Genomic DNA, 14,171 nt, shown 5'->3' on the forward strand with positions numbered 1-14,171 from the left:
TAATCCTGATGCAGAGTGAAGCACAAAAAACACACTTTAAAGCACTTCTAAACATCTCAAAATGAAATGATTTGAATAAGGACCCAAAAGCCTCATTCACTGTGGATTTCAACTGCTCTCTTCAGGTGGCACTCAATTGAAAGGGGAGGAGGAGGATGCAGGGTTACCACTTCCATGGTGATGACTGTCAGTGCAAGTAGTAATCTGTTAGCATTCCATCAAGAGAGAACCCTGCTCAGACTTAAAAAGCCACAAAACATTGGATTTAGTGTACATGTTGACTTGCCATGTATTAAATGCTTATTCTTAGTATTAAGGATGGGCTGGTCCTGGAGAATGGGAGAGGTGCCTGAAGACAGGAGGATAGCCAGTGTCACTCCGGTCTTCAAAAAGGGAAAGAAATAGGATCTGGGGAACTATAGGCTGGTCGGACTGACCTCTGTCCCTGGAAGGGTTTGTTCTGGATGCAATTTCTTGTCTGTTGGAAGAGAAGAGAGAGTAGTCAGCGTGGGTTCACCAGGGGGAGGTTGCACTCAACCAACCTGGTGGCCTTCTGTGATGTAATTACTGGCTGAGTGGATGAGGGGAGAGCAGTAGATGTAGTTATTTACTACACACAATTTTCAATTCAGAGAATGCAGACTTGCACTGATTTATGCACTATTTTGCTGATCCTAACAACAGAAATCCAGCAGTCCTGCCCAGGGAGAAGGAGGCAGGGAAGGGAGGAAGTCTGCTTGGTCTAGGGGTATGAATGATGTCTGGAGCACCCCTCTTCCTCAACAGGAGATTTCCAGTGGTGTCAGGGACAGAGCTGGAGGTGGTTGTCTTTGGGAAGAAGGTGTACTCCTTTGGCTTTCTGTAGAAGAAGAAATTCACTACCACACTAGCAGCTAAAGTTGGTGGAACTTCAGGCTATGAAAATGTACTTTAAATCTTCTGTTTTTAAGAAGAGAAACTCTAACACAAGCCCAGATGAAACTGCAATACAAGAGAGTAGGAACAACAACATTCTATTTACAAAATTTCCTTCTAAGAAAGAGTAAGAAGAGCAAAGAAGGAAGTCATATTTAAAAAAAGGAAAAAAAAGCCTGAAGACAGGAGACAAATCAGGAAAGGGTAAAGCCCTCAGCCCAAAAATGTTGTTCTGCCATATAGGTGGCATACAAAAGAGGTGTGGTTTAGACTGCAAATCAGGAAGCTATTGGAAAAGGAGGGTCACTCACAGGAGGCACCCAGCTCCAGCTGTAGTGCTAATAAGGAAAACTTTGTATAAAAAATCCCTCCTTTAGTTTATTCAGTGGAAAGCTAGGGGTTGAACCAGTTGTAATGGCTGGCACGCATAATTCTCACAACGGTTTCAGGCTACCTGCCAGCTGTTGCCATACAGGTAGCAACCTCCTGCTCCGTTGTGCCCATGTCTCCACGCTTACCCTGAACCAAGCCTTCAGACTGCACTGCCTTGCCCAGCTTCACCAAGTGGGTCATGCACTGTGCCAAGGGCAGCTATGCCCATATGACTCCTGGTTTGGCTCTGCACTACAGGAAAGATGCTAAGGATCTGGAGAGTGTTCAGAGGTCAACAAATGTGGTGAGGGCTCTGGAGCACAAGTCTTATGGGGAACAGCTGAAGGCACTGGGGTTGCTCAGTCTTGAGAAAAAAAAAACCATGGATTTCTACAGAAAACTGCAGAGGCTGTTATGAAGCAGGTGAGTAGTACTGACTCAGAGGTGACTAATGCTCCACATAAGGTTGTGGCTAAGCAGCCTTTCTGACCCACAAGTGTGGCAAATCCTGGCCCACTTGCTGCTCCTGAGTCCCCAGTCTGGCGGTATTTCCCAACCAGGTTTCCTTTCACCCGCTTGATAAAGGGTGTGCTCAGCAAAGACTGGTAGGCAAAGACTTCCCCATACTGGAAGATTGCTCAGGCCTACTGGGAGAGCTCATGGGTCAGCAGGGCACCAGCACAGCTGCCCTGCTGCATGCCTTGGGGAGAGGGAGACAGCACCTACACTCTGCTCCTTGGTGCAGTATGGGTACTTACAGGAGTCAGGCTCCAAGATCTCTGTATTGGGGAAGAACCATAGATATCATTTGTCTGGCCTTTGACACAGTCTTCCATAACATCCTTCTCTCTGAAATGGAGCTGGATTTGATGAATGGACTGTTTGATGGACAAGAAACTGGTTGTGAGATCATACCCAGAGAGCGGCGATCAATGGTTCAGAGTCCAGACAGAGATCAGTGATAAATGGTTCCCCTCAGGGGTCAGTACCGTGCTTTTCAACATCTTCATCAGTGATATCAACAGTGGGATTGAATGCACCCTCAGCAGGTTTGCAGTTGACACCAAACTAAGTGGTGCCTCAACATGACCGAGGGACAGAATGCCATCCAGAGAGACCCAGACAGGCTCAAGAAGTGGGCCCAGGAGAATCTCATGTGGTTCAACAAATCCAAGTGCAAGGTCTGCACCTCAGCCACTGATTGGTAATAATGACTTTTATGCCCACCATACCAAAATATTTTCCTCCTTCCTCATAACTCACTGCCACTAAGGACAGTTTCACCACTGATTTACAGTGCATTATATGACAAAAACATATTATAAATCCTTGGAGGGTTATGGCATCCTTATCTGAAATTTACTTACACTGGCATGAAAATACCACTAAGCGAAGGGCAATTCAAGTCTCAGTTATTATTTTTTTAATTCTAGTTTTCAGAAAGCTGAATGCCTTGTTGTGTATGAAAATAGCAATGCAGTAGATTTTAGTGTAAATTGTAGGGGAGGGATTCAATCATTTGAAGTCTCAAAACACATTTTCTCTTCTCCCTTTCTGATTGAAAGTCTACTAAAAAAAATTCCTCAAAAACCAAAGCCTTATTTTACTAAGCATACATATATAAAAAACAGTACTTAGCTCAAAGAAATGTTTATGTGTTCATTTCAGTGCCTTTCAATTGAGAGAGTTGAAACAGTAAAGTGATTCCATAGCCACTGCTTTTTCTGTGTGCATAAATAATACATTGTTTTGTTTCATTCAGCAACTGACTCAAGGTTGAAAAGAACAGTGGAACAGCCTGTTTTCCTCTGTCCACTGTCCTCTGTTCTCAGTATGAATCAAAACACTGTGAGGGAGGCAGACCTCTACCAGTTCGGAAATATCAGTGGGAATTTCAATCAAAAATTCTCAGTTTGATTCTTTAACTGCAGCTACCATCTGCTTTGTTTTGAAAAATGAAAGTTTAGTATAAAAGTTAGTATAATGAGCCATCACTGGCCTGACTTCTAAGGCTTTCATATTCATCAAAGTAGTAAGGTGATGAACCAAATGCTGAAAGAGCAGCACTGTCACCATTTCTTACCCAGCCATCATGACTCTAGAAAGCTCTGGGGTTGGCCCATAAAAACCCTACCACTGTCTTAACTGTTTTCAGGTAGCTTCCTGAAAGGAAAGACAGGAAAGCTGTTATCTTTCTTCAGTGTCTCCACCCTATGTGTGGCTTAAGTCTTGTTTAAATCACTGGGCATGGTCCCTCTGCTTTTCTGCTTGCCATCTGGTTATACGTTGTGTCTCTTTTGGAAAGACCAAGCACCTGAAAAAAATACACCAGCTAATGCTCAGAGAGGAGAGGTTTGTCTGGGATGTGAGCTTGCTTTGGTACATGCCTGCATACATGCCCTCGGAAGCACAGAAGTGCTCTAGGTCAGTGGTAGGAGTCTGCTGTCTTTTAAGACATGAAAAGACAGCTTTTAGAAAGTAACAGTAATGGTGACTTTCAACTGTAGGAGAGAGGTCAATTCATGCCAGAGCCAGAGAACTCTCTGCACATGGCTACTTCTTTAGCTGCATATTGTCATTTAACCTATCAAGCAGCTCAGCACCATACAGACCTCGGCTCACTCCCCTCTCCTCCTGGGGGGATGGACGAGAGAACTGGGCACAAGAAGTAGAACTTTTAGGTCAAGTTAAAATCTATTTACTAGATCAAAAAAGGAAGATAGAAATAATAGTAACGATAATTTATATTTACAAAACAAGTGATCACAGTGCAATTGTTTTACCATGCACTAACTTATGCCCAGCTGCCCCACTACTAGCTCCCCTCAGTTTTATATTTTCTTCACATAATGACATACAGTGTGGAATATTCCTGTGGTCATTTGGGTTAGCTGTCCTGGTTCAGTCCCCTCCCAGCTCCCTGTGCCCCTTCCCCCAGCCTCCTCACTGGTAGAAGTGTGAGATGCTTAAATACCGAAACATCCTTGGCTCTGTGCAGCACTGCTCAAAAATTAGTACAAACATCGGTGTGCTATTAACACGGTTATTCTCCTACAGCCAAAACATAGCATCACACCTGACTCTATGAAGAAAATCAACTCTGTCCCAGAAGAAACCAGGATACTATAGCAGTTGCCACAGCTTCCAGCCCTTCTGAAGTCCAGCACAAAGCAAATACACTATGTTGTAAAGATACTCCTTTTTACCTCGCTTGTAAAGCAAGCAAAGGCGGTGACAGAGCCTTTATTTGAGGTGGAGGCGCTACAGAAAGAGATATTAGAGATAAGGGGAATGAACTCACCCCTCCCGGTGACCGTTTCGGCTAAGGAATGCAGCCGCCTCTCGTTTGAACACTGGCGCGCCGGGAGGAAGGGAGCCGCGGAGGGGGAGGGGCAACCCGCGCAGGCTCTGAGCGTATCTGCGCTCCCGGAAGCGCCGCCGAGAGGGAGTGGGCGAGGACCGGTGGACCTGGGCTCCTGCACTCAGGTCACTCATGCTCATTCACTGGTTTAGGCTGTGACCAGGCAATCCCACTATGCTCGCCATTACGCTAGCTTGTTTTCTCAGCCAGAGGTTTAGTATTAGTTTTAATCTTAATGTCATTTTATTCAGAAATACAACCTGCTGTCTCCTCCTCAAGTACACAAACATGTCCAGCATAGCAAATAACTTGAAACACCGCAGTACAACTATTTTTAATAAATAAGTAAATAAACACAGCATAACATGGGACTTAGAGCAAAAAGAACCTCAATATGGAAACTGTCATAAGCTGAAGACAGTAAGAGTTAAGCAGGCAACAATATTATAGTGCTAAATTTTGCTCTGTGCTTCAGACATTAAACTGTAGCAAAGCAGCATGTTTAGTGTCAGAAGGAAGTTGCTCTGGGGCAAAGTCCTTCCTCCATTTATTATCTCCTGTAGAGCAGCATTATGACAAAACTTTTTGTAATAACTTTTTGTCCTTAAGAGCTTTAACTTAAAAGACATACTCTAGTCTCGCTTCTATTCTCTTAGAAGAATTCCTGTTCTTACATATTTGTAGCCTTCTGTCCATGAGACACCTTACCTAATGTGGTTTCTCTGCTGGATTTTGGCTAAAATCCCACATGTTGCTGACACTGGGGACTAGGCACACATCACATGTCCCTCTTCAGTCTTGTAAGGCAGCTGATAAAGTAACATGGACCTGAATGTTTTTTAAAGACATTCCCTTTTACAGAGGGATCATCAGGTAAATTTAAAAATATGTTGTTTTGAAACTGGAGTGGTATTAAAATGCTTAATTATGATTCTTTGTCTTCTCTTGTAATAATGCCATCCTGCACATTATTTTATAAGGCACCACTTTAAATAAACATTGCCTGAAAAAAAAAATCTAATATTCACTTTTTTCCCCCTGGATTTATTATTTTTTGCAACCTGAAATGTATCATGACAAGATCTAGATAACTCTGAAGTTTGTTGGAGTACTCCTCTTTGTGAGAAATCTAATGAAGAGGTTTTAATCTCCTTTTATAGGAGCTACTTCTTGCACCTGGGTCAAGGCAACCACCACTATCAACTCAAGCTAGAGAATGAAAGGATAAAGTATAGTCATGACAAAGAAATCCTGGGGGTACTGGTGGATGGCAGCTGGACATAAGCCAGCAATATGCCCTCACAGCTGAGAAAGCCAATCATATCCTGAGCTTCATCAAAAGCAGCGTGGCCAGCTGGGCAAGAGAGGTGATCTTACCCCCCTTCTCTGAACTGGTTATGCCTCACCTGGAGTACTGCACTGTGGGGTAAATAACTCCCAAGGATGGTACTTCACAAAGAAATAGTATAGATGATGGTATATTTTGAGTAGGGTCAAAATATATTAAATTGAGTAGGATCAAAATGTATTTGATTGGTTGGGAGTGGATAGTCCAATCCTGGGTAGCCCACTGTGTGATCCAAAAAGTGAGCCCCCGATACACAGCCCAACTATCTGTGCAAATATTCAGGATACCATCACCAGGTTCCTTGGTTATAACCACCCACACAGCCCACAGCTCTGCCCACTGGCTGCTTTGACCATCCCCGTCCTTGAACCATATTGTGTCTGTGGCAGGATGGTACGCTACTGCTCTCCACTTACTTGGGTTGCCCTTGCTGGACCCTTCCGCGTACCAGGCATCTTCAGGAATGGGATATTTTCCTTCCTGGACGGGACTCTTATGTGGCAGAGCAACCAAAGTTTGTTTCGGTGCATCACTGTGATACATTACTGGACCTAGAACCTTCTGAAGCTCTTCTTTCAACGGTGAGGAAGACAGACTACTCCTCTGACTGAGATAGGCGGCCCATCATGCCACCATCTGTGCCTGGGCCACACCTGTCTTAGGAAGGTGGGTCAGATCTTTTACCCACCCCTGAATTGGCAACGTAGTCTTAACTATAACTTCGTCCGTTTGGGTTATTGGCTCTACCACTTGTAATGCGGAATAGGCAGCCAATAACTGTTTTTCAATCATACTATATCTTTCCTCTGCTCCATGCCACACCTGAGACCAAAATCCAATGGGGGTCCAAACAGAACTCGGACGTTGCCACAGGCCCCAGCCAAAGCCATCCTGAGTAACATGAACATCCAATTCAGCTGGGAGGGTAGGATCAAATATACCCAATGCCTGGGCTTGTTTCACCACCTGTTTTGCCTGTTGAAAAGCATCCTGTTCTGTTCTCCCCCATTCCCATAATTGGCCCTTTATGGTAAGTCTATATAAAGGTCTCAGCAGCTGCTCCAAATGAGGTATAAAGGAACGCCAATATTCCAATATACCTAGGAACTCCTGCAGCTGCTTTGGTGTTGTAGGGACTGGAAATGCCTGAACCTTATCTACAATGGCACTGGGCAACACTTTGGTCTTTCCTGACCAGACCACCCCCAGAAATTTTACGGACAGTCCTGGACCTTGCACCTTTTGAGGATTGATAGCCCATCCTCTTTCACTTAGGTAGGCAGTTAATGAATCTGCTGCCTCCCCTACTGCTTCCAGCGAGTTGGATGTTAACAGGAGATCATCAATATAGTGGTATAGGTTTACGTTATAATGTTTTCCCCAATTAGCCAGGTCACACACCACCAAATTATGACAATACGTTGGTGAATGCACGTACCCCTGTGGCAGGACCTGAAAGGTCCACTGCCTGCCTCCCCATGTAAATGCAAATTGATTTTGTGATTCCTCGGCAATCGGTATACTAAAAAACACATTTGCCAAATCCAGGACACAATGTTAGGTTTTGATCTCTCTACTGAGAGTGTCCATTAAGGAAGCAATATTGGGCACGGCCACATGAATGGGTGGCGTGACCTTATTTAGTTCCCTATATTCCACCGTCATTCTCCATGTTCCATCCAACTTCCGTACTGGCCATATGGGGGAATTATATGGGCTGTGTGCAGGTCTTATAATACCTACTTTCTCTAATTCCTGCACCACCTTTGATATTTCTTCTTGCCCCCCCGGGAGTCTACACTGTCTTATGTTAGTAATCCGGCGTGGTTTCAGCAAAGAAATGTGCTCATGTTTTGCATGGCCCCTCAATATTGTTTGTATTGCCTGGATACTAATGTACCTCTGCTGTAGTCTGAACTCTCCCACAGTTGTCTGGAGAGCCAGACCCCATAAAATGTCTATGCCCAAGATGTATTCTGGGATTGGGGCAATCGACACTTTATACTCCCGGGGCAGGAGACACCCAACTCCCAATTTCAACCATGTTTGGGTGACTGGAATAGTCTGTCCCCCAAACCCACCAATCATCACTCTATTACCCTTAAATTTCATTGGATCTCCATATATGATTGATGTCTCTGCACCAGTATCCACTAGAGCCATCACTTTCTGTACATTTGTCTTAGACCAGAATATTGTCAGTTCTACATAGGGCCTCCGGTCACATCTGGAGGCCATATGGGGACAGTGTTTTTCGTTAATCCATGAACTTTGCCAGATCCAAATCTTTTGCCACAGGTGGCTCAGGCACTATAGCCCGCAACACCTGCAGACGTTTTTTCTTCTGTTCAGTATTATGAAGTCGGCCAGATTCCAGGTTGTTGTCGGTATTTCTTGTATAATTTGTGATTTTCTGGGAGCACTCTGAAATTTTTGATCCTTTTTAAGCTGTTTCCACAGCTGTAACAAAACACAGCTGAGGTGCCCATCGATTTCAGTAAACACAACCCCAGCCCATATGAGGTCATTAAACATGGTCCTTCAGGATACCCATACGGGGCCTGATTGGGGTATCCGTGGAGCAGACTTTCTAGTTTTAATGGGGAAGGCCTCAGATTCTTCCACTATATGGACGTTGTGCTTGGTTCTTATGCGCTCTGTTTTTCCTAAATCTGCCACCAACTGGGCTGCCTGCTGTACGATGGCTTCTGAGGCCACCAATGGATTTAATATAGAAACTAATGTCCCGTATAGGTGAGAGGGGGCCTACTGTAATATTATATCTCACATGCCTGCTGTAAATTTCTCTGTATCGGGGCTTTCAAATACATCCGCGTACATGCCTCCCTCATACCTAACTCTCAGATGTATGTCTGGAGGTCCTCCATAGAGGACCACAAACCAGCGCTGACGGGATATATCGGTTTTGTTAGGCCATGTTAGGTGGCATGCTGCCATTAACCAATCTATAATAGAATGGTTTTCATCATTGTAGTGGACGGCTGCATATAACTTTTGCCTCAAGGCTGGGTGTATGGTTATGGATGCTAATTTTGACATCTCCATCCCATTCACTAGAACACTTTCGGTTCCTGCATCCCATAACCTTAGGAGCCATGATGGTATGCTTTCTCTCGGTTTTTGATGGAACCATTGTACTAGGTCCATCAACTCATTAGCTGTATATGGACATGCTGTCACAGGAAGGCAGGTTTCAGCAGGGGGCCATTGGTCAGGAGGCACCCCTGCTGGTCTATCTTGTACCTTTTTTGTTTTATGCGTTATAATAGGTCGATCTCGAATGGATTCATAATAGATGGATTTTTGAGATCTGCCTTAGAGATCTTTTTTCCTGTCATATCTAAGTCTGCCTCCTCTGATTTTTGGATGTCCTCTACCAATATACTCCATATTTGTCTCGTGAGGACATTTAGATCAGGTTTTTTGGTTGTTAATGTACCCAGCTGTTGCTCAAGTTTCTCAGTACGCTCTCTTAATAATTAGTTTTCAGTTTCCATGTTAATATTTGCAGCATCTAACTTATGCATGGCCATTACTAGAGGCCAGGCTACTGCAGAGGCAGCTAGCTGCTGCTCCTTCATAGTGAATGTATCTTTATCTAATCCTAGAAAGTAGTCAGTCAAATAAGCTGGGGAGGGAGAGGCAGTCCTTGGAACCCACAGGGGTCCCCATTTCTCAATGACTGATGCCAACCCATAGCAGGGTGACCCCATGAACCCTGGAATTAGACCAGGGATTGTTTGGTCTAGGGGGGTAACGTTCTCCCCCCTGGGCCCATTTAAACATATTCCAAATGAAGGACATGTTTGGTAAGTATGAATTATTATTACTAGGCCTTCCTGCTTGCCAAGTTCAGGGTAAATAATTCCCAAGGATGGTACGTCACAAAGAAATAGCATAGATGATGGTGTATTTTGAGGAGATCTATATAGATAGCACACAAATAATACAAAAGAGAAGATAGCTCACCTTCAGGATGACAAGGCTCACAGGGGACTCCATGTGGGAGGGATCTCTGAGAAGAAATCTTTCCCTGGTGGTGGTTAGCCCTTAAATGGGGTTTGGGAGAGTATATCACCTTCACCTGTGCCCCCGTGGCTGACTCGGTGCTCACCTCAGGTGGCCAATCAGTGGTTCAGGTCATGATTCAGCAGTTCCCATACATGTATCCAGGTATGAAGTCCTCAGTACAGGTAAGAGAAGGACCTGTTGGAGCAAATTCTGATGAGGGCCACAAAAATGATTTAAGGGGTGGATCCTGTCCTCTTCAAGAGCAGGGTGAGAGCTGAGGCTGTTGAGCATAAAGAAGAGACAGCTCTGAGGAAACCTGGTAGTAGCATTTCAGTATCTAAAGGGGAACTACAAGAAAGAAGGGGACAGACTCTTCAGCAAAGTCTAGGGTGACAGAACAAGGGGAAACAGTTTCAAGCTTAAAGAGGGGAGATTTAGGTTTGATATGAGCAAGAAGAGTGTGGTGAAGTACTGGAACAGATTGCCCAGAGATGTGAATGCTCCGCCCCTGCAGACTTTCAATGCAATGCTGGATCAGGCCCTGGGCAACCTGATGTGGCTGTGAATGTCCCTGTTCATTGCAAGGGAGTTGGACTAGTAGGTCCCTGTCATCTTTAAGGATTCTCTGATGATTCCATCATGATTCTGTGATGATTTATATGTTAGTGCTAGTGTGCAATGCACAAACATCTCATTACTGTTTTCTTTACAGCAATTCTATTGACAAGAAATATTTTTTCCCACAAGGCCTTCCTATTTCAAAAATCTCCAATTACATGCACACACACAAAAAAAGATTACAAACAACTTTACAGAAAATCTTAGCAGACATTCTGTTGTTCAGTTTGGCCAATTTGTGTTTGCAATGATAATAAAGGAACCTATAACAGCATGGAATTATTTCTCAAAGGTGAAGATTCCTTTGAATTTGCAGTTTTGTAATGAGAAAGCATGTAGGAAGATGTGTGGTTGAATCTTTCTAAGTAATCCAGATCTCAAAGAATCCTCAGCTTCAGAAACCACAATTTCTGCTCACCTTTCCTCAGCACAGCCTTCAAAGTGTTTCAGAGTCTAACGTGCCCCATTCTGATGCTGATGTTACCGACACTCCATGGCATCTGACTACGGGCACTTATTCTGAACTAGCTGCCTACTTCTCTCCCAGGCCAAGACACTAAAAATTATTAGTTTTGATTCTGAACTCTTTGGGGAAAATGGCATTGAAGACTTTGTTTTTGATTCATGGGTTACTGATCATGATAAGTCCACAGTCTCCTTGAGAATCTGTGTCTAAAAATGTAGGCATTTATTTTAAGAACTACAGCTACTGTTTTATTTATTTATTTATTTATTTATTTTTATTCGTAGGAAAAATGTGCAGTTTTAAAATCTTACCCTGAAAGGATGCCATCATCATCAGCCATGTAGCCCAGCAGCTGCAGGCTGCTGGCTTCTCCAGTGGTGATCTGAAACAATTGAAGAGATTTCTGGGGTGTCCATAAATGAAAGTCTCTTGTTTGGTTTCTTTTCCTGTTCATGGTTAGCAAAATCAGAAGGAGTGCAAGACAGAGCAGGCTGCTCTGAAATGGGTAGCAAGTGGTATGTCTTGGTTCCACTAGTGTTTTGCCTGCACACGTAAGACTGCGTGCTTCCATTAGGCAGTCTTCAGTGACTGATACAATTTTTCGTCCTCTTCCTTTACATGAAGATTCTGCTTGTGAGAACTGTAAAATGAGCACATGAAGTGAAAAAACATACTACAAAGTGAGGGCTATTTCCTTGAATTTCTCTGTGGAGTCTTTAGGCCTGTGGGCTGTTAGCAAAGAAGATGACGCTTGAAAACACCAGGGAAAGCGTTAACATAGAAACACATGCAAAACTATCAGCTCAGAACTAGAAAACAGCGATCCTGTGAGACAAGAACAAGATTATCTCCATGAGAATGTGCCATCGTGGAAACTGCTACCATTGGTTGTGGGTATTACATGGAACAAAGGAAATATAGCTGGAGTGTACAATAAATGCTAAAACGTCAGCCAAGGCCCAGTCAGCACTACATGAGGTAAGGTAATTGAAGGAGGTCTGTGGGCCAGATATACTCTTGGAGCATTATGCCACCTCACTTTGCTTATGTTTTCCTTGTTGCGACCTGGCCTCAGCTCACGCAGAGTGAAGGGCTCTGTGGATGGGCTACCCAAGGGCTGCTGCCCCATGGGCCTTTTGGGGCAGATGAAGGAATCACAACATGACTACAGAGGGCTCATGAAAACCTGAATAAAGTGATTCCTGCACTGTGGGGTGGCAAACATTCCTGGCTGTGAGGGATTCCCACAGCACTGGTGCAGTAAAGCTGCTCTTCAACTCAGCAGCTGTGGCAGCAGCTCTGTAACATATCACCATTATGTCATTACGATACCTCTGCAAGTGCTGCGATGAAACTTTCTTTTTTTTATCTCAATTGGATTAGCAGTCTCTGAGATGAAGCAAGGCTGCCTGCCAGAACATTCAGCCACAAAAATAATGCTGGGGCACAAAGACAACCAGAACCCATTCCCCTGCCCGCTGCAGAGGCTGCCGCAGGCGGCTCGGAGCTCCGCGAAGTGGGCAGAACTCACTCTTTGCAGTAGTCCCAAGGGACCACACCCGCTCCTCGCTCTCCTTCCGGCTCCGGGATTCGAACCGGCTGTTCCACAACCTCACGGCCCAGTGGCCGCCGTCTCCAACTGCGCATGCTCAGGAACGAAGGTCGGCGAGGCACACGTGCAGCCGTCGTGAGGGGAGTGGAAGGGAGCAGCAGGATATGCGCATGCGCAAGCGGATGCCTGCGTACATTCGTTGCTATAGGACGGCGGGAGCGGGCGGTGCCCTGTGGGCGGTTCGGGATGCGTATTTGTGCCGGCGGCGCGGCCCGGCTCGGTCTCACTTCACCTTAGCTTACCTCTATCGGTTGCCATGGAGGAGCAGCGAGTGAGTGCTGTTGCCAGGCTCGCGGTACCCTTGAGGGACTTCGGTGGGGCTCTGGGGCCGGCTGAGGGCTCGGGTGCCCGGGCGAGCTGTGAAAGGCGGCGGTGGGGGAGGAGTGCCCGGTGCCGCCGGGCGGGGCTGGCGCCATGCTGCCGGGCGGACACGCTGCGGGGCAGGCGCGGTGTGCCAAGCACAGTGCTCCTTTCTAAAGACTGCTCTTTGCAGGAAGTTCTGACTCAGCCCTTCGGCTTGCGGGCCTTCGGGCTTCTCTGGCTTCCTGTGCCTGGGAGCTGCTTCTGAGCAGCGTCTGTGCAGCTTGTGTTGCTCGTCGTCTGCATCTTACGATTTAGGGATCTTTGCTATCTTTGTTACTAAGTATTTCCGTGCTGGCACTTCATACTTGTTCGGTGCTTCTGAAGGTGAGATGTGAATTGCCAAGAAGTGCCGCTGAGTCTGGAGCTGCTTTACGTGGGTTAGCCTGAGATAGGGCTGCAGCTGTTCTGGGTGCTCCAGGTTGGCATTCACGTCGTGTTTGGATTTCGGTGTTGCTGAGAGGTTGCAGTTCATTTCATATTTCACAGTACTTTGTCTGCTAATTTTCTGTTATCTTCAGCCTTTTTCAAACTCGTGCTACTTCAATGTATGGAAGAAGTGCAGACTAGGCTAGTGAAGGCTGTGTAAATGTGTCCTGTCTGAAACACGGTCAGTATCAGGCTGAATTTAGGCTGCTGAACAGAAGCTTTGTTTTGAATCCAGCTGTATTGTGAGTGTGATCTTGAGCAAGCTGACAACTTACTGTTTAATCAGCGCTGATTTAACTATTTTACTGAAGTTTACTTTTTAGCTTCTACTAGGTTTGCAGCTGCTTCAACAGGTTTCATGCAATATCAGTTACTGGTTACTCAGAGGGGGGTATATTGTCTTATGCTGCTGGCAAAACTACAAGACATCACGTGTTGCATGGCTTCATCTCCTCTTTCATACCCTTTTATGTTTACAACCTTCATACATAAACAGCAGAAAATATAATACATATTAATGATCATAAAAAAGGTATATTGACAGTGGTTACAAGCTGACTACGTTCTGATGGCTCCTGCATTGGTGGTGTATTGGATTAATGGAGCAAGACTTTAGTAGCGAAGAGGCTGCAGACGACGCCTGTGAGAAGAGACTAGG

General features: G+C 45.1%; 1 protein-coding gene across 3 annotated transcripts in view; it reads left to right on the plus strand.

The window, feature by feature from the left end:
• The first annotated feature begins 12,980 nt into the window (after window positions 1-12,980).
• FSD1L (fibronectin type III and SPRY domain containing 1 like) overlaps window positions 12,981-14,171 on the plus strand; it is a 34,525-nt gene continuing 33,334 nt past the window's right edge. For all 3 annotated transcript variants that reach the window (XM_065740746.1, XM_065740747.1, XM_065740748.1), the window contains exon 1: window positions 12,981-12,995. In XM_065740746.1, the coding sequence (XP_065596818.1) occupies window positions 12,981-12,995 (15 nt within the window). The remainder of the gene's footprint in view (window positions 12,996-14,171) is intronic.

This window comes from Cyrtonyx montezumae, unplaced genomic scaffold, assembly GCF_038088225.1.
Source record: "Cyrtonyx montezumae isolate F1298 unplaced genomic scaffold, pur_monq_1.0 scaffold_29, whole genome shotgun sequence".
NCBI classification, from domain to species: domain Eukaryota; kingdom Metazoa; phylum Chordata; class Aves; order Galliformes; family Odontophoridae; genus Cyrtonyx; species Cyrtonyx montezumae.